The following is a 21,885-nucleotide window of genomic DNA, read 5'->3' as shown; positions in this document are numbered from 1 at the left end:
CGCGATTTGTTTTCATGAAACTCCAATCGAGACCGACATTTTGAGGCCCTCATTTCACAAGACACCGATTTTGGATCAAATCAAAGTGCGAGTTCATTGAGCATTGATCATTTCTCAGAAGGCCATGGTCCATCTGCACCAAATTTGGTGCCTTCAGCGCAAAACCATTGAGGAAATCTTAAAAGGAACTTGCGCATATCTGATGATCATAACACGAGGAGCTAAAAGGAACAAGAATTAACGAAAGGCCTCAGAAAAAAATAAATAAATAAATAAATAAATAAAAACGCAACGTCAAATTGATTGCGAGTCCGTACCGGGGTTCGTGCTTGAATTTGACTTGTTCACCGATGTCCTCCCCTTGTACTGCGGCTTCACCATCTTTGTAACCTCTTCGAAGACCCTCTTCGTGGAGAATAAACGGGATAACCCGCCGTGTAACAATTCACCACAGACAACACATGGACAGGAACGCAGACCAGGCAGAACTTCCGGGATTCGCCGCGACGAGTACGGCGTCTGACACAATCCAAAAAGGTTTCAACAGAGCGATTTATAATTCAACTCTTCGCTCAATGCAATACAGTGCGTTTCAGAATATTGTGCTAAAAATAACTCATGTACCACTGGAAATGTTTACATCACACAATACGGGAATTTAAATTGTTTTACCATAATGAAGAGCAAAACATGGGTGTGTACATAGGATACTTGGCAGTATCATAATGCTGTCGCGGTCACGGGTACCGAGACACCAGCTCGTCACTCAGGGGGATTAATCCCCGGTTGTCCTCGGTCGAGCCGGACCTGGAGCCACCGCTCACAATTAACGTTGTGGAACGGTGGGTTGTTTTAAAACTACGAACACCACCCAGTTCATCACGAGTTCCAGAGTCCACCGTCTAATTATTCCGTTTAACTAGAGGTCACGTGGTTACCTGAGCGGGGAATGCGCCCTCGGCAAAGCACCAATGTTATCTCGATTAGATTTTAATTAGGGCGGCCGAGCGTTTTAACCGCTGGTGCGTGCCGACGATTTTTTGGTCAAATCTGTGGTAATTACTTCCCAGTCTATCTCGGTTCGGACAATACTAGACCAATGGAAGGAAAGGACAAACACAGACAGGTTGGAAATCGACAAATAATTTATTAATAATAAAATAAATAAATAAAAAGAAGTTTTTATTTGCTGAGGTAAATAAAGAATGAATTTCAAAGTAAAATCAATCAAAATGCCAGGAAAGAGACAAAAAAGCAGATGCTTATCGGGGGTTGACTTACAGCTAAACGCAGACAAGGGTACCCAGCAGATCATTCAGGGGGAGGGGAGGGGGAGAATCGTCTTGCTCACCAGAAAGTCGTCCGTGAAGCGAAAACGTCCTGAAAATGCGTGCGTGCGTGTCACGTCCGTTGCCAGCACCCAGCCTTGCCGTGCACCCTCTCGCGGGGCAGCCTTGAATGCCAATCGACATCTGGAGGGCACCGAGATCGCCCGTCAGGCGTTTAGATTTTGGTGTTGTTGGTGATCGACCCATGCCTCACTTGTTGGCGGCGCTGCTCACCCCCACACACGCACCACACGCTCGCTTTCCGAAGCCCTGGGAAGGACGAATTGTCTCGTTGGTGCTGGTCAGACACCCACACGCACACCACACACTCGCTTGCCCAAGCACTGGGAAGGACGAATTGTTTTGTCGGTGTTGGTCAGACACCCGCTTCTTGCTCGCTTCTCTCGCCCTTTGCTTTTTCTTCTCCTCACGCTTTTCTCTTCAGAACGCTTTTTTCCCCTCCTATCTCTCCTCACTTTTTCTCTTCACACTTTTTCTCTGCTGAACATACCTCTCGCTCGTTTTTATATCACCGGGCCGTCTCCGCTGTGTGCCGTCCGCCCCAAGCTCACCCCGCCCCGCTGGGGCACGGTTACCATGACAACCCGTGCGCTCTCAAAAAAGGCGGGCGTCGGAGCTCGCGAAAGAATGTTGCTGAGGAAAAATGAGGGCGGGCTTCAGAGCTCATGAAAGAAATGTGTGTGAAAGTGTCTGTGGTAAAGAAAAAAGCTTCCCATAAGAGAGGGGATCTATCCTTTACCCTTCTCAACGCATCACATTGAAGATCCCATTAGACATGAGGACGGGGCTAATCTGAACATGCATTTAAGGAAATAACTGTCTGAGGACCTGGATGTGTGGATGCATTCATCAGACCGGATTCTGAAATTCGTAACAATACACTCGGTACCCGTGGCCGTAACAAAATATATATATATATATATATATATATATATATATATATATATATATATATATATATATATATATATATATATATATATATATATATATATATATATAGTTGAAAGTGTGTCTGTCTGTGTGTGTGTTTCTCTGTGACCTATGCACGCGAAAAGTACTGGACTGATCCTCACCAAACTTCACATGCTGACAGAACATGTACCCGGGAGTGTCCCGATGTAAAAGAATTGTACTTCCGACTTCCGATTTCCGAATTATGACGTCATCACCTGATTTTGTAATGTTAATTTTTCAAGTTCAGCCGATTGACATGGGGCCAACGCCATTTGCAATAGAATGAAAAAATAATGCTACAGTCAATTGTAGACAATGACTTCTGACTTCCCGGTTTCCGAATTATGACTTATGCATTCGACACACTTGCAAAAATGACCGTATGTATATTATACCGTATAATGATATAATAATCATCTGTAAGTCATATTTTATTAACATTTTCTTTGTTCATTATTGTTATAACCATGGTTATAAAAAACATTTTTATTGTTACTGTATAACGTTTTTACGCCACTTCGGTCTGGATTCAGGATCAGCGATCAAATAATGTAAATCACGATTAAAAAATTTTTTTGATGATGCGGGAGTTATCTTTATTAAAATCAGTAGAGGAAATATACACCATGTCTGATATTTGGGTCTTTCATGTCTCCGACGATGCCTTTATCTCCAGGGACGCATCATTCCCCATGCCAAAAACCGGAAGCAAATGGGTCATAGCCGACAACACGGATTCCAAATTACAAGGGTATTGTGTTGTTGTTGTTGTTGTTGTTGTTTACTATTCTCTCATGTGCACGCGTTGAGTATGAAGCTTAGCTACCTACGTTCGTTATTAAATGCTGTGCGGTGTATAAACACGATCGGGTTTGATTTCTATGTTGCGAATATTAAACGCTGTGCGGTGTATAAACACGATCGGATTCGATTTCTATGTTGCGAATATTAAACGCTGTGCGGTGTATAAACACAATCGGGTTTGATTTCTATGTTGCAAATATTAAACGCTGTGCGGTGTATAAATACGATCGGGTTCGATTTCTATGTTGCGAATATTAAACGCTGTGCGGTGTATAAACACGATCAGGTTTGATTTATATGTTGTGAATATTGTATCCACACTATTAAAAGTGTGTGTGTCTATGTGTGTGTGCGCGCGTGTGTTTGTGTGTGCGTCAGTGTGTTTGTGTGTGTGTGTGTGTGTGTGTGTGTGTGTGTGTGTGTGTGTGTGTGTGTGTGTGTGTGTGTGTGTGTGTGTGTGTGTGTGTGTGTGTGTGTGTGTGTGTGTGTGTGTGTGTGTGTGTGTGTGTGTGTGTGTGTGTGTGTGTGTGTGTGTGTGTGGCAGCCTCTACAATTTTAGAATTAACTGTGACATATACTCCTTCAGACCCGCCGTCATCCACGGGATTCCTGTGCGGAGCACGGCTATCCCTGCTAGTATATCATAATATCATAATATAATGGGTGTAAGCCTGGAACTTCGAACACACTTTTCTCCGAGCATATTGTGTTCATATTCCGAAATCTTCACATTATGTGTTCCATGTGTTTACGCAGGTGATCGCGGATTCAAAAATCGAATATAGATAGATTATCAAAGAGGGAATCCATGACGTCACAATCAGCAGCGTTCGGCGGCAAACCGACGGCTGGTTCCCAGACAATGTGCTTTACTTAACGAAGTCCATGAGTTCAGGACATTTGTTCAACTCGGCATTTACGACTTTTATCCTGCCATGTTGTTAATCTGTTGAGGGAGATTATATAGAAACGATGAATATGTCAAATCGTTCGTGTGACTCATCCGGCACGATGTGTCAAGGTCAACAATCTAAAGCGACCGGTCTCAAACGCGACCATGGGCACCCAGACACGTCACCAATATGAACTGAGCTGTTGAATGCGGCGCAAAACATCTAAAGAAACGACCGTAACCAAGTACTGTGATCCGTCCTGTCCACCATACCCATCGTAGACGGATATCTGCGAGTATATTTTATATATATATATATATATATATATATATATATATATATATATATATATATATATATATATATATATATATATATATATATATATATATATATATATATATATATATATATATATATATATATATATATACACACGACCGGTCAAGTTTTAGAACACCCCCATTTTTCAGTTTTTACTGAAATTTAAGAAGTTCAAGTCCAGTGAATAACCTGAAATGGTACAAAGCTAAGCGATAAACTTCCAGAGGTTAAAAAAAAAGTTTAGGTTTCAAAAACTGAAAAATAATGTAAATTTCAGAGTTGTAAAAAAAGGCCCTTTTCAGGGAACAAGTAATGGGTGAGCAGCTGCAGCTGTTCTGCAGCAATGGAAGTAAATTAACCATGATACCAGGATTCCAGATTCAAATCTCGTATCTATTTGTTCATAATTTCTAATAGGCGGGTGATTCATGCTTCCAAGTGTCCTTGTCCTGCAGGTGTTTCATGGCCAAACTCATCCATTTGCCTGATACAAATGCATCATAAAGAACATATTTACTTGATCTCAATGTAAAGCATTTGCTTGAGTTGTGCAATTGACATGTGTAATGCATTTTACTAATAGAAGGTTTTCAGAGCAATCCCATAACGCCGTGCGTGATGCCATGTTGGTTGTATTCACTTCCCTGGCAATGATAGTATCAGGAGCACTACAATCTAGCACATTTATCTTGTTATTCTGACTTACTGCAATGAAAGGTTTTGCTAATTATTTGGCCTCGTTTACCTTTTCTCACTTGCTTAGCTTGACAACCAATATGGCAAACACACACTGCATCATGGGTACTGAAACCCCTCTATAACGGTTCTATGAAACTCTCATTCTTAATAAACCTGATCAATCCAGGAAGCTGTAAATGCAATAACATTCCCACTATTTCCCACGTGCAGATTACAAGCAGCCTTGTAATTACTTTGGCTGTAATTACTTTAAAATCAGGAATTTACATCAAGCGCATGTGGGTCCAGACCTGATAGTGAACTTCCTTTGCCATTTCCTGAACTTGGAAGGACCAGTCCATGAAAACACCCCTCCCTCCATTTTATTTCCTAAACACTAGTTCACAGTGCCAGCCTTTCCTCCTTTTTTAATATTTCCCAAAGACGAGTCTACAGAGCCACCTCTTCCTCCTTTTTATTTCCTGGAGACTAGTCCGCTGAGCCACCCCTTCCTCCTTTTTATTTCCTAAACACTAGTCCACAGAGCCACCTCTTCCTCTTTTTTATTTCCTAAACACTAGTCCACAGAGCCACCTCTTCCTCTTTTTTATTTCCTCGAGACTAGTCCACTGCGTCACCCCGTCCTCCTTTTTATTTCCTGGAGACTAGTCCGCTGAGCCACCCCTTCCTCCTTTTTATTTCCTAAACACTAGTCCACTGAGCCACCTCTTCCTCCTTTTTATTTCCTAAACATTAGTCCACTGAGCCACCCCTTCCTCCTTTTTATTTCCTAAACATTAGTCCACTGAGCCACCTCTTCCTCCTTTTTATTTCCTAAACACTAGTCCACAGAGCCACCTCTTCCTCCTTTTTATTTCCTCGAGACAAGTCCGCTGAGCCACCCCTTCCTCCTTTTTATTTCCTCGAGACAAGTCCGCTGAGCCACCCCTTCCTCCTTTTTATTTCCTCAAGACAAGTCCGCTGAGCCACCCCTTCCTCCTTTTTATTTCCTGGAGACTAGTCCACTGAGCCACCCCTTCTTCCTTTTTATTTCCTAAACATTAGTCCACAGAGCCACCTCTTCCTCTTTTTTTATTTCCTCGAGACTAGTCCACTGCGCCACCCCGTCCTCCTTTTTATTTTCGAAAGATGAGTTCACAGTTACCGCTTCCTGCTTTTTATTTCCTAAAGATGAGTCCACAGAGCCACCTCTTCCTCATTTTTATTTCATTGAGACTAGTCCGCTGAGCCACCCCTCCCTCCTTTTTATTTCCGAAAGATGAGTCCACAGAGTCACCGCTTCCTGCTTTTTATTTCCCAGAAATTAGTCCACCGAGTCACCTCTTCTTCCTTTATATTTCCTAAACACCAGTCCACTGAGCCACCCCTTCCTCCTTTTTATTTCCCAAAGTCTAGTCCACAGAGCCACCTCTTCCTCCTATATATTTCTTAAAGACTGAAGACTCGTCCATGGAGCCACCCTTTCCGCTCTTGTATTTCCTAAAGACTATTTCACAGAGTGTAACACCCAGTGTAACAAAGCATTGGGACCACAGTGCAGAGCCCACAGGCCACACAGGTGTCATTCCAGCAGGATAGGTCCTCTTTGACACGAGTGAACGGCATCAGCTCCTCAGGCAGACAGGATGGCCATCCAGTTCTGATGTAGGTGCAGAGTGTTGAGAGGGTGGAGTCCTGTTCAAAGGCCTGCTGGAGCTCCTGTCGGGACACCGTGGCTTGGAGAGGGGCATGAAGCGTATGTGTTCAATGACCACGTTGGCGTTTTCAGAGCCCAAGATCCTCACTTTGTGCCAGTTGACCTTCCCCGATGCGTGAAAGCTTTGTCTGTTCACATGATCTTTTTCAGGAAATATTTGTCAACCTCTATGCGACTGAGCATTTCCAAGGCAAACACCTTGTGTTTGGGTCCATCATTTGGTTTTAGTTCCAGCAGAATCTGCAGCTTATAGGCAGAAAGATTCAGTCTTTTAATGCAAAATCCTGTGGACAATGGTGGTTGGTAGTCCCAGTTCTCTGGATACACGTCAAATTGATTTTCTGGGACTTTGTTAAAATAATCGACGCACTCGTTCAACATCTGCTGCACTTGTGCTTGGTCGACCGGTACTTTTCTGTTTCTGACAACTTGCAGTCTCCTTACACCTCTTGTACCACTCTCTGATAATAGTCCACGATGGTGGATTTCTGCCATACCTTGTATGGGAATTATGCTGAACTTGCGTGTCGGATCTCGCCTCGATGAACCATTTGACGCACTGAGCTTTCTCCTGCGGAGTCGCCATTTTCTTTTACATTAAACCACCAGACCTGAAAATAAAGAAAACTTTATGAGATTCTGCATCATACAAAACAAAGGGTATCGTTGCATCATCTGTGGTACTAAATATTATCATGTCCAGGTGGTGTATCCCCTATCTGGACGGATGGCAAAGTTTTTTTTTTTTTTTTTTGTATACACTGTCGAGGCTCAGAGGAGAGCTAACACACAATGCACAGCAAGGGGGGCATTTGACAATGCACAGCAAGGATAAAACAGTGGGAAACAGAGACATTAGGATATTTGTGGAAGGGAGAGTGATGGAGGCGGGAACACGAGGTATACAAGATGGACACCACAGGAACTTTCAGGAAGGAGAGCAGAGAATTTGAAGGGGGTGGTTTTGGGGTGGATTAACGGGGGTAGAAAACCTTCTCCCTTCAAGGCCTACAACCAAGACTCGGAGATTAATTCTCGCGTGGGAAGGGGGTCACAATGGCGGAGGGGTGGAGGACCACAGCACAAGGAGGAAGGGGGGAGGGGAGTTATACGCGAACCCCACTTCAAATACACGGCTCCAGCTTCTTAAAAAGAATACATTTAACGAAAATAAACAAATATTTACAAAGGACAACAATTCAAAAGGGTAATGATAATAATAATGAACTGATAAATCCTAAAGTTGAGGCACCTCCTCACACAGACTCAAATACAGACAAAGGGAACACAAAATAAAAAGAAAACCCCTCCTTTTGAGTGTTCTTGCACCTAGCTTGGCCCAGAGCCAGTCTTTGTGGAAATGAAATCGAGGTGCTCTTATTCGCATGTGCAGACGCGCACAAAATGGTGCTTCTCTTGTAGTGGGACAAACGCAAGTCAGGCAATCCACGGGCGGCACCCCACACCAAGGCTCAGAGCCCCAGTGTAACAGCTTTGTGCGTCGATTGTCCTCACCAACCCAACCAAGAGCCAAAGGCCAGTGTCTTGCTTCACCACGTGAGCCAAATCACCTTAATACAAATTCAAGGATTGTGCCGTCCTCCTCGTCGCGTGCACTCACCCTCAACTCTCGCCTCTCCAAATCTGCAATGTGCCTCCGCTCTAATGACAGCTCTCCACAAATGCACAAGCCGACTTAGTCTGATGCTTCTCAAAATGCACCAGCCTCACCTTCCTCTCGATCACGCCTACATATCCTCCGCCTCTGGGGCGTGGCCTGCTCGCACAAAACCCGGGAAGGTGGGGCTTCTGGCTGCTCAGCTAGCTTCTGACATAACGCCCATCAATCATCCCTCAGGGGCGTGACTTCGACTGTTGTCACCCTTTGAAGGCGGGGCTTTCTGCCCACTTGACACGTTTGCTTGTTTTAGGGGCGTGTTCCCCACCTTTATTGCCGATCTTGAAAAATAAAAACATGGGGAGAAAAATCACAGAGGGGCAATTACATACTGGGGAAGCTTATTCATAAACCCCAGCTAATTAACACAACACCACCCCCTCATGTGGTGACACATAACACTTAAGTTCACAGGTTCCCTACTTAGTTACATCGAGATGCCTCCTACACATCCACGGACCAAGCAACTCTACGCAATGCTATATCCCCGATTAAATTCCTCCATCTACCTCCACAATCGTAACAATATATTATCAACCAAAGTTGTCCAGGTCTTTTTGGAACACTCTGTATTATAAGATTGTATCTCTAAAATAAAACACTCAATTTTGACCTTATTGCAAGTATGACGATATTTAACAGCAATTTTTTCATGTTATTTAAAGGAGAAAAAGTTACACATTCATGACATGGTTTCATCTTTGAATATATCTTCATGATCTGCTCATAATTATCACATATTTACATGAAAGAAGTAAAAAGTTATTTTCCACAAAAAAATCCAAAATGTGTTTTCGAGGTTTTGTTTCCTTTTTACATTTGTAAAAAAAAAAAACGGACTCATTTCAAATTATGACATGGTTATATGATTATATCGTATTTGGGGGAGGGGGCAATTAAAGGTCAAAATACCAAGTGCCCCAGAACCTATTTTTTTAACCCAAATTGTTTTTTTTTTAAATAAATATGAATAAGTAAATAAGAAAAAGATGTCATGTAGAGCACGATACTTGCAAAATCCACCCATCTCCAAAGGTTGTCATGGATACATCAAATTGTCCATTTCATTAACAGTGAAATTGACAATTTTAATCAAAGCTCATGCCAATCGGATGAAAATTGATTATTTTTCAGATTGAAATTGATGATTTTAGAAGTTTGACCTTGAGTTAACCTTACACCTTTTGACCTCAAAAATAGTTGGTTTCCAAATTCAGTCACACGCTATGCAATTGCTGCTTAGTTTTCAGGTTAACCAGATGAAAAATGATGATTTTTCTGATGAAATTTGATGATTTTAGAAGTTTGATCTTTGACCTCAAAAATAGTTCGTTTCCCAATCCAGTGACACAATACGCAAATCTTGTTCACATTTCAAGTCAATCGGATGAAAATTGATTATTTTTCAGATTGAAATTGATGATTTTAGAAGTTTGACCTTGAGTTAACCTTACACCTTTTGACCTCAAAAATAGTTGGTTTCCAAATTCAGTCACACGCTATGCAATTGCTGCTTAGTTTTCAGGTTAACCAGATGAAAAATGATGATTTTTCTGATGAAATTTGATGATTTTAGAAGTTTGACCTTTAGTTGACCTTTGACCTCAAAAATAGTTCGTTTCCCAATCCAGTGACACATTATGCAAATCTTGTTCACATTTCAAGACAATCGGATGAAAAATGACGATTTTGGAAATTTGACCTCAAGATGACCTTTGGCCTCAAAATCTATCGGCTTCTCAGTTGAGATTACCTCCACAACATGGAAAAGTTTTATGACGATCGGTTTCGAATTGTGAGCAGTGGGCGATAAACAGACAGACAGAGAAACAGACAAACACAGACAGACAGACAATAACAAAATCGACTGACCTTCGATTTTGCAAGTAATGAAAGACCATATGGTTATGTAGTTATGAAAGTTATATGATTACATCATCATCGGAGGAATGGGGGTATCTAAGGTAAAGTGTCCCAGAACTGTTATTGTTACATTGCTGCTGCTACTACTACTACAACTACAACCACCACAATTATCCCCACGATCTTGTGGGGTTGGCCAGGGAACGTTTTTTTTTTTCAGCCCGTCTTTCACGAACCAGTTGGTCAGGTCTTACATTCGACTGAAGGTGGTTTAAGCAGGAATTTGTAATTTGTTAAGGGTGCTGGTGATGACTCACCTACTCTTCGTGAAAGACACTGGGATCCTCAATGTCCAGCAACTTATGACGGTAGCTTAATGACAGCTCAGAGGGGAGTGTGCATACCTGTAGGCTATCCTGCCAGCTAGAAGGCACCACAGTACACGTCTGCACCCAATTATTATTACATATTTGCAGCACTGATGTTAATAAATTTCACAGATTTCACTCAGAGCATTGTTTATCGTAATCACGATGCAAGCAACGATGTCAACAAGCGATGAAGCGCACCAGAAGGTTTCATTTGTAAAGGGTCGAAAGTTTGACCTCAATTTGTAAAATCTTGATAGCATTTCCATCGATTACCAAAACAAGCTCAAATGAGCTAAGATCCTCATCCTCTTAATGATGACGTCATAAAAACGAATATGACGTCATTGTGATGCATCAGGTTTGCGATAAATTATAATCTGTGCTAATGCCCGGCTTGATTCCCGCAAACAAAATTCAAACAGCTTGCCTAGTTTCGCAGATAATGGTACAGGCGATTCCCATTAGCGGCGATATTATGACGTCAACTTTTTTTCTAGGAAGAATTTCCAAAATCGGAGATGATTATTGCCTGTGCGTGGGCTTTCTGCATATACATGGCAAGTTTCATGAAGATCCGATGAAAACTCTGGGTTGTGAAACAAAAAATGTCAAAAAATTGGAATGACGTCATAAAAATTGATATGACGTCATAGTGATGTATCATATGTGCGGTTATTCATCTCTGCTAATGCCCTGTTCGATTCCCGCAACCAGAATTCAAAAAGCTTGCCTAGTTTCGGAGATAATTCTTTTAGGCGATTTCCATTAGCGGAGATATTTTGACGTCATAACTTTTTTTCTAGGAGGAATTTTCAAAATCGGAGATGCTTACTGTCTGCGCGGGGTATTTTTTACATATATATGCCAAGTTTCAGGAAGTTTCGATGAAAACTGTCGGCTGTGAAACGAAAAAGTCTACAGGAAGAAGGTGAAGAACAACAAGGTGAGTAAGACTTAGAGATCCTCCACTAGTGGGGCAACTTAGCTAAATATAGCATAACAATTGTGCATTTTGTGAGGAAAGCACCAAATTTGGCACACTAGTAGCCTATCATATTATGAACACATTTGGATATTGGATCATCTCAAAATTTTTGATGGCAGTGGAAAATGGCTGCCACGACCATCAGCAGCTGAATTTGAGATGGCTCAATATCCAAATCTGTTCATAATATGTTAGGCTACTAGTGTGCCAAATTTGATGCTTTCCTAACAAAATGCACAATTGTTATGCTAAGTTGCCCCACTACACGAGGATATAAAAAAAACCCAAAAACTGCTTTCTCCAACCATGCATGGAGCCATGTTTGTTTCATTCAGGGAATAATCCACGAGACTTTGCGGAACAAAGCATCACTTCGCATGTGATTTGGCATACTTTCCCTTCGGCCGAGCTCAACTATAAAGGTCTGGCAGGAACTGAAGTCTAATCTGACGAGGTCGGTGCATCGTTCACAACCAGCTCAATTCAGCCTTTGTAACCTGCAGTCCATCTTGACTGAACCTGTGCGACCTGCAAGTCCAGTATTGCCGGACCTCTGCAACATTGCAGGTGAACCTTGACGACATGTGACTCCAATTTTACTTGGCCTGTAAGAGTGGCACAAATCTTTTACTCTGCTAAAGTCTTCATGATCTGCTCATAATTATTAGATATTATACCATCAGAGAAGTAAAAAGTTATTCTCGACCAAAAAAATCCATGAGATCCATTATCGTGTTGTGGACCGAAAGTTTGCGCAGTCTCTGAATAGTTGAATTTACATTTTGAATCTTCTTTTGATGTTAATCGGTTTTTGTCAATGATTGTCTTGAGTTCAGTAAGGTTATGGTACTATGAAGATCGACCTTGTTATGAAATGCCTACAGGATGGTCTTTGGGTAGTTCCTCGTAAGGCTGCGGTGAAGGCAGGCGACCTATCAGTCTTCTCCAGCTGCCATTTTTGATCAGCACTGGCTGGACCAGTAATCAATAAAAAGAGCCAAACCTGTTGAAACTCACGAGACTTGGACCGATAACTCACGTGCAACCATTGCTCTCATACTTGCAACTCATGTTAACTCTTCCAAGTAAAAGGCTTCACTAGTTCAACATTTGGCTCATGAATCGATGTCGAACCCCATGAATAGAAAAGCGATGGAACTTTAAACCATGGAAAAGATTTCATGACACTAAATCGTGTTATGAGCTTTGTGTTTTCTCGCTAAAAAAAGGTTTGTCAGGCTAACACGTCAGAGGAGCCATTGGTCATTCAATGTTTCCACTCTGAGCAGAGCACCTCATGTTGACGTATGGAATGTGAGATGACACAAACCACCGGTCTGTGTCTGCTTAGTCCATCCTTGCAAGGTTATTCAGACACTATTTATGGAAAGAATTGTAAGTAACTCAGCATTGAAATATTCGCTCATTTAACTCTCTTACAAAAAAAATGTTCCGTGATTCATTCTTGGATCTGATGAAAGTTTGAGGAGAATCTCATCAGATTTCAAAACAGGTTTCTGCATGGGCTTCCGGAGATCTGATGAAAGTTTGATGAGGATTTCATCAGATTTCAAGGTAAGTTTGTGTAACGGTGACATGTTCAGCACTACCTTTCAGTGACCATGGAGCGGTGAACCTATTATCAACAGCAAATGGCCCAGTCCTAACAAATGGCAGGATGTGGCATCGTGCCTGTTAAACAGCATGGTAAAGGTCAGATAAAATTGAGACACCGGATTTGATAGTGACAAAGACATGCTGATACAACTGCTGCACCAGGTGGACAACACCTGAGAACGGACACGGAGGAGATCGGAGAAAGCACATGACTGACGGTTTGCATGGACTGGGGGCGTTCTGAATTTCTATGAACCAGATACTCAACAATGGTCTACTGTTCGACATGCCGAGGTATTTTATTAGTCTTAAATACATAGACATGTATTTTAGATAAATTTTGGTAAATGCCTCATTATACTTTTGTCGCGATGATGCTACCTGGTTCGGATAATTTTAGAGTGGTCCACTTGTTGGAATAATTTTTGCACCTTACTGTTTTGAGTATTCTCAGGGATGGATTCACATTTTTGGTTAAAAGGTTTCTAACAGAGTGTAAACCACTGAACAGGAGTGCGTGAGTGAGGCTTTCGGCAATGGCCAAACGTGCCCAGGGTTTGCTCAGATCAGGGCCATTGCTGGCAGAGAATTCCCACCATGGGGGCAACAGCTGTGGCCTGTTTGTTACAAATGCATCACCCGTGCCATCCGGTTTGTATTGTTACTTTGAACTAAACAATTTTACTTTGTACGCTTTTTTCTGCTTCAAAGGTTTTCCAACATCGCCCCCAAACCACCATGCTATTGGCAAGATCTCCCATTTGCTGGTCACCGTTTTAATAATGGGATTAACCTTTGTCCTCAATCCTCGAGCCAAACTTCTTACGCTTTGCCCCTACTTTAACAAAACTGATTAAAAAAAAAAAACCTTTCCATTTGGTGTGGAACCATTCATTTATCAAACAATTTGCTCTTCAGCAGAAGAAAGTGCTGTTTAGATTGAAAATATTGTGTGTTGCGGTCGAACAACAACAGCCGCCATTATATGATGGCTTCAGAAACCCATGAATTGGCAGGGATTTTGGCAATTATGGCAGATTGCGGCATCAACTGCTTACTTTGGCGGTTTTGTGCATCTTTGGAAATTGAAAACACCACACGTTCGCACGAGGAGCGAGCTCGTCGAGAAAGGTCTTTATGCTTGCATCCTGTCGGTCTCCACGTTCGAAATACATTTTGGCCCATCAGGTTTCGGGTTCACCTTCGAGTCCCGCAGCAAGGCCAGTGGGCCAGTGGGGCCCTGCCTGCACATCAGAAGGACTTTCCGCAATATGGAAACAATTTTGGATCAATGTTGGTATTCTTGATGTACAGTGTAATTCAAATACTTGTTTGGAATGGAGATCCACAAAGACAGAACAAAAATGAAATGGTCAATGTGATGATGCCGTAGCAAAACAAATATCATTGGGAATGTAGAAGTGGTTTTTAAAAGTTCCAATTTCATGAGATGAAACCACTGCTGTGACTAGTTATTTTTTACTAACGTGGTGAGCCGTGCACTTGCCTTTGAGCAGTCTCACCTGGGTTCGAGTCCCGACCCGTCTACAAACTGTCCGAGTGGCGTTTCCCCAAGAAGAGAATTCCGACACAAAGCACTCCGTCTCTCGGATTAACGTTAAGCCGGGTGTCTGGTTGGACATTGGAAACACCATTCAGAGTTGCTAGTGGACGTTGGAAACCCCACGGTGTCTTTGCACTTGTTTATGTTAAAGATGCTCAAAAAGTTTAACTCAGCCGTGGAAGATTTGTTTACCGTTTATAAAGGATATGTTAGATCACTTTTAGAGAATGCTGTTCCAGTTTGGAATGCTGGTCTCACAATCCGCCAAAGTAACGAATTGGAACAGGTTCAGAAAAGGGCTCTTCGAATCATTCTAGGACAACTTACAGTGATTATGACAAGGCCCTTCAGTCTTGTGATATTCAGACCTTGAAACAACACAAGTTTGAAATTTGTCTGAGATTCGCATGCCAATTGCTAACATCTAATGAGTTTAGACATTGACTTCCAGGCCTCGGGCAGGATAGGACACAATACCCTCTCAGAACACAAATTCATCCCAACTTTCACAAATTACGTGTAAAACCCAAAAGTACTACAAAAACAATGCCATACCACACTTTGTAAAGATTCTTAATGAATGATGTTCATTTCACTCCCATATGTTATTTTTTTTTTTTATGACATCTTCTTCTAGTAGAGTAGAAAGTAATTACATGCGTATCTTTTTACAAACATACTGCTGATTTTGATTATGAACCCAATTGAAATTTGATGTACAATGTAGCTGCGGTCCTCTTTTTATGCTTTATGTTAATTTTGCACTCACCTGTCCCTTGTGGTCGAAGGTAGTTTCGCTCTTGTTTAGCTCTCTATTTATTTGAACCTAATTTCACCTGGCTCCCAGGGTGAGTTTTCCTTTTCCCTTCTTTAATCCCATTCACCCTGGTTTCCCCTTTTCTCATGTTTACCGCATCTCTGTTTCCACCTGGTGATGGACGATTGCACCTATTCCCTAACCCGCACCTTGCTTTTTGCTGTATTCACCCTCCTATAGTGTCTATCCTGCCCTATAATCATGATATTTCATAATGCAATTTGTTTGCATTCCATGTCATTCCTCAGTATTTGCAGGAGACAGGCCGTTGTGGTGCACTTTCTTCCTTAATTGCTTACACGTCAAATGGAAAAATGGGGATGGTTTTCATCTGTCCCTTGTTATAATGTCCCTTTTATCTGCATGTTAATTAACACACAATGCAATTATATTACAATGTACTATTTTTCAGCCATTTCTGTTTTCCCTCTGGTTGGATGCTTATGTTCGATTGAATAAATCTTGATGACTACTTCGACTCGACGAAGAGTAGGCGAGTTATCTCGACAACCGTGAACAAATTCATAATTCCTGCCCAAATCGGCCTCAACTGAATATCAGGCTTGGGGCAGCTGGTTCGTGAATGACTTGGGGCCAACTCCAGGGGAAAAAAAAAGTAGGATTATAGGGGGCTGTTAGAGGTAGGACTTGTCGTAGTAGTAGTAGTAGTATGAACAAGCCGGGAGGCGACATGGGTGGTCGCTATATAATTGCATACAAGTCATACAGTTTTTGATGGATCAGGTTGAAATTTATTGACAAAGAGGTTGATTGTAGCGCACATAAAAGCGCGGAAGCCGATATTTGATTTTCGAAAAAAAATAGATAAAAATATTTTTCGGATTTTTTCAAAAATTTCAAAGTCCCGTTGCTCGGTAACGGTGTCGTCCATAGCAAAGGTGCTCAAAACCATACAACTAGATCCTGGTATGAAACTACCAGTCAGGTTTAATCAAAATCAGTTGACTCCTCTGGCCTCCAGATCTGTCCATTACATACATACAGACAGACGGAAAACCTGAGAATAACGGTAGTCGAGCGACCACCCAATAACGGTAGTCGAGCGACCACCCAATTAAGGAAAGCAGCATGTCACACTCCAAACTTTATTGCGTGACTTTCCTATTGTTGGAACATTTCTCCCAAAGCCTTGAGCGCCGCAGGGCCTCTCGCCAAAAATCAGGCAAATCACACCTTGTAAGTCGACCAGCCACAAAGCTCGCCAACCATTTGAACGACGATAGCAACGGGATTGTAATAAACAGAAACATTGTGGCAGGCCATCAGCACGGAAAAAATGTCAAACGCACAGCATGGGTAAAATTAGGCCTGGGCCTTGATGAAACCTTTGGGCCTTTCGATTCCAAAAAATGTCATACATCACCACCTGATTGGCTAAACGAATGCGAGAGCGAACCTTTTGCAGGCTCGCAACATGTCGAGCGTTTCATCATAGCGGCTTGGGTGTTAGCAGGAATGCAGGCCCAAACGTGGGGCTTTAACTCTTCCCGCATTGAAGGCCTGCAAAAAAAAAAAAAAAAACCCAACAGAAAGCGTATCAAAGTGAGCCAAACGAATGCCTTCCAATGAATTCGACTAAAAGGTTCCAGAAAAGAGCTTTATGCATCCTCGAGCTGTGTAGTACCAGGAATATATTAGGCAAGTTTAGCTTTTGACATTCAAATCTTGGCCTCAAGTTCAGTGCTTTCTCACAATGCACTATATTGCTCATCAGATTGGATTGTGCTATTCGAAGAAAAATGTTAAACACTTGCTCACGGCTTTGCGATAACTTAAAGTGAAGGCCTCATGGGAAATTGAGCTATTATTTTGTTCCATGGATTTACCAATCGGTCAAAATTTAATTAAAAAAAAAAAATTGGGCACATGAAGAGGAATGAAAACTTTCAAACATAGTAAGAGCGCGTCGAAGGAAACGAATGTCTCACCTGAAAAACGTAAGAATTACTACATGTGATGGTCATCAAGCTTTTCACTTTTTATACGTACAGTGAAGCTCGTGGAAGAGCGGAAGAACGGGGAATGGAGGGGGGGGGTTAAGAGGAAATGAGACCACAATGTGAGGAAAGGACTCGCAGGTAAAAGGGAGGACATGGTGTCAGTAGGTGTTCAAAACTCGGAGATAGAAAAGGGAGAGATCATGAGCTGGTGCAGGGCAGCACACCTTTCCTTACATCCTGGAAGGAAGAGCGCAAGATGACTGACCCGGGAATAAGGTTCCACGTGTGAGAGAAGAGGGGTACCAGAGGATGGAGGACAACGTTAAGTTTAGATCTGAGGAGGTAAACAAGTAAAGGGTATTGCGGTACAACTTGTTACATGTTGGGTTTGGGCATGTCGATGAGAGGGCAGGAGGAACAAGACCAGAATAGAGCGAGAGAAAAAAACTGCCTGTGGTGAGCGAGATGCAGACCTTGAGACTCAGCCTCCTGTTCCAATGACTCAGAGGGCCTGAGATGTTACATCCTCAGGAAAATGTAAAAGGCAATGCCAGACGTGCGTGGAAACTATGCAATAAAGCCACTTGGGTAAAGCAGAAAATGGCGTGCTAGATTGTTTGCAACACCTCTTTCGGACTATAGATTCAAACCGTTTCCCAGACATGCTTTCAATCCCAGTGGAAGCAGAGATCCCGTCCACGGAGCCTGCAAGGGGTCCCGGGATCCTTTGGCGAACCGCGGAAGGATGTGAGATCCGGTTCGCAGAGCCTGACCGGAGTCCCGTGACCTTTTGGTTGACTCAGGAAAAGGTGGGATCTAGGAGTAATTAACTAGGTGAGAGATAATCAATGTTCCTTTGAATTGTAGGTATTACTTGTACGTTTAACAATTTAACAAATCAGTAATGCAGCAAAACCGGTGAAAAAAAATCCGATTTGCCATTTTGAGTTTTGAATCAAAAACTGGCAAGGAGACTCACATGGGTATGCAAAACAATTGTAACCTGGACAATTCCAATAATTGGCAACATAATCCAATTCATAATCATTTTTGGTACCAGGTATACATTCAACATCGTTGTGCAACTGAGTTGCGTAGCATACCGGTACACCAGGGGACTCCGCATCACCACTGAAGCAGGTGATCAAGGATTCTCCATCCGAGACAGCACCATGGCCACCACGAGTTGCAACGGAATGTGTTCCAAGCAAGTTGTACAACTTCCTCGCGTGGATTACTGGTGCGTCCAAAGATCCTAACACCTCAACATTTGTCACCGTCAAAGACGCCCATAGACTCAATTTTTTCTCCATTTGCCACGATTTCATCTATTTATTTATTTCAGTCCCGTTACAAATTTCATCCACTCCGCACGTGTCATGCTTGAAGATGCGGACACGACGACAGCCTCCAGAATCACCGATTCAGAGTCTGCCTGCCCAAACGATGAGGTCCATCAACAAAGTTTCAGATGCTGGAACTTGGTGACGAACGGCATTAGCACATGGCAAACAAAATGAACATGGATGTCTCACATGTCATTTGCAGGCATTCTCCGTCGGTCACAAAAGTGTTGCGCAGCTGTTCAGGATTCTACATGGTTCTTGAAAAAGAGAAAAACTAAGAGAATTCCATGTCAGCATGGCTTTCCGTGCGGTGATAGGGAATCGATTCAAGGTCGCCACTCTTCGAGATTTGATAATTGAGAGTGGCGTTGTTGCCAAGGGATCTCTGAATGGTGTGCTGTCCGGAAAGCATTACAATCAACGTTTCAGGGCAATGAAGATGGTTTTCGAGGCCATGTAGCTTATCTGGTTCTGGATGCCTTCTTGAAGTCCCTACCGCCAGAAGATCGAGCCGTCCAACTTCAGTTGGGGAGGGAACTACACAAGGCGTTTGAATGTACGGACTTCCTCCACCTCGTCAACTCAAACGATACTCAGCTGTTGCTTGAGGACGGCAACGCCTTTACGCACCAGAAAGCTGAGACCAGCCCGACGTTCAAATTATGGCTGAGCTTCCTGAAGATGGGCGGCATGTTGCTGTAGTTTATTAGAGCTACAAGAAATAGTAGCTGGACTCTGCACCTTGCCACAGTGAGGGCCATACTGCTGTGGTTATTCGCGTATGACCGCGTCCAGGGGTGTTGATTCATCTGGAGGTTTGGGGGGAGGAGGGATGGTAGAGGTAAGATTGTTAGCACACCTGTTTTTTGTTTTTTTTAACCACGCTCTTGCATGTTGAGTTACAGCTTAACCTGACTTGAATGAGCCGATTAAAAATGAACAAAACTACTGCACGTTGGGCTGATATCGCTATGGGAACTCAAGCTGTGGCTTCCTGCTGCTGCTGTGTTGAAAACACAGCTGACGCACACCTTAAGGACAGTACCTGTGTACAAGTTACATGCTGCAAACCCCTGATTTCCCCCTCATTTTCTTCCAAAAATAGCTCGTCTTATACGGTGCCTATAGAAAGTCTACACCTCATTTCAAAAATTTCACCCTTTGTTGCCTGATAGCCTGGAATGAAATTGCATTAAATCAGACTTTTTTTTCCACCTTTATTTACACATCGTAACCCACAACTTACAAGTGAAATACAAATTCTACAAATTTCAAAAAATTAAATAAAAATACAGAACTAGGATATCTTGATGGATATACAAGTGTCCAGCCCCCCCCCCCCTCCGCCTAATAATAACAATTGTAAATTGGCTCAGGTGTAACCAATCACCTTCACAATCACACACCAAGTTAATTGGCCTCCAGCTGTGTTAAATTGCAGTAATTGTGATTATTTCAGAATAAAATCAGCTGTTCCTGTAGGTTTCTTCTGCTTGGTAGTGCATTTCATACCAAAGACTCAACCATGAGTCCAAGGAGTTTTCAAAAGACCTCCGGGATATAGTTGTGGAAAGGCACAGATCAGGGGATGGTTGTGAAAATATTTCAAAGGCCTTGAATATCCCTTGGAGCACAGTCAGGACAATCATTAAGAATTGGAAGGCGTATGGTACCACCAAGACCCTGCCTAGATCAGGCCGTCCCTCCAAACTGGATGACCAAGCAAGACGGAGACTGATCAGGGAGGCCACCAAGAGGCCAATGGCAACTTTGAAAGGGCTACATGGCAACTGGTCACTGTGTGTATGTGACAACAACATCCCAAGTATTCCACAAGTCTGGCCTGAATGGTAGGGTGGCAAGAAGGAAGCTATTACTCAAAAATCCCACCATGAATCCTGTTTGAAGTACGCAAAACACCACTCCAGAGATTCTGAAGCCATGTGGTAAAAAATTTTGTGGTCTGACAAAACCAAGATGGAACTTTTTTGAATAAATGAAAAACGTTACGTTTGGCGCAAACCCAACAGAGCTGTGAACCATCCCTACTGTGAATCATGTTGGTGGCAGCATCATATTGTGGGGATGTTTCTCATCAGCAGCGACTGGGGCACTTGTCAGGATAGAAAGGAAAATGGATGGAGCAAAATACAGAAAAATCCCAGAGGAAAACCAACTGCCCTCTGCAAGAAAGCTGAAATTGGGACGGAAGTTCACCTTTCAGCATGACAACGACCTGAAGCACACAGCCAAAGCTACACTGGAGTGGTTAAGGAACAAAATGATAAATGTCCTTGAGTGGCCCAGTCAAAGCCCCGACCTATATTCAATCGAAAATCTGTGGTATGATTTGAAGATTGCTGTCCATCAACGCTCCCCATGCGACTTGACTGAGCTTGAACAGTTTTGTACGGAAGAATGGGCAAATGGTGCCCAATCAAGGTGTGTAAAGTTGGTAGAGACCTATCCCAACACACTCACAGCTGTAATTGCTGTCAAAAAGTGCTTCCACCAAGTATTAACTGAGGGGGGTGGACACTTATCCAACCAAGATACGAGGTCCGGCTAAAAAGTAACGGGATTGACTTCACAGAAATTTTATTCCGAAAAATATATTGAAATCACAGCTTGTCCCTTTCAAAATAGTTTCCCTCCAGTCTCACACACTTGTCCATCCTCTTCTTCCACGCTTCGATGCACCCCCGGAAGGCTTCTTCTGGAATCTTCCGGAACTCCGACGTCACGGCCCTTTTGATGGCCTCCACATCAGGAAATCGGGTCCCCTTGATCACCCCCTTGAGCTTGGGGAAGAGGAAAAAATCACAAGGGGCCAAGTCTGGCAAATACGGGGGTTGCTCCAGAGTTGGCACGTTCCTCTCCGCCAGAAACTGTCGGATGTTCAGGGCACCGTGAGCAGGGGCGTTGTCATGGTGGAGGAATCCAGGTGTTTTTCTCCCACAG

At 42.7% G+C, this 21,885-nt stretch overlaps 1 protein-coding gene across 1 annotated transcript in view; it reads right to left on the bottom strand.

Annotated features, from left to right (window-relative positions):
* Nucleotides 1-521, bottom strand: part of GNL2 (G protein nucleolar 2) — a 58,021-nt gene extending 57,500 nt beyond the window's left edge. Inside the window, exon 1 of the mRNA XM_085898617.1 lies at nt 318-521. Within this exon, the coding sequence (XP_085754743.1) occupies nt 318-381 (64 nt within the window). The 5' untranslated portion in view covers nt 382-521. The remainder of the gene's footprint in view (nt 1-317) is intronic.
* Between the last annotated feature and the right edge of the window lie 21,364 nt (nt 522-21,885).

This window comes from Eptatretus burgeri, chromosome 1 (assembly GCF_056783735.1).
Source record: "Eptatretus burgeri isolate ZD-2024b chromosome 1, Ebu_testis_v1, whole genome shotgun sequence".
NCBI lineage: Eukaryota > Metazoa > Chordata > Myxini > Myxiniformes > Myxinidae > Eptatretus > Eptatretus burgeri.
This window is presented reverse-complemented; position numbering and strand designations above follow the sequence as displayed.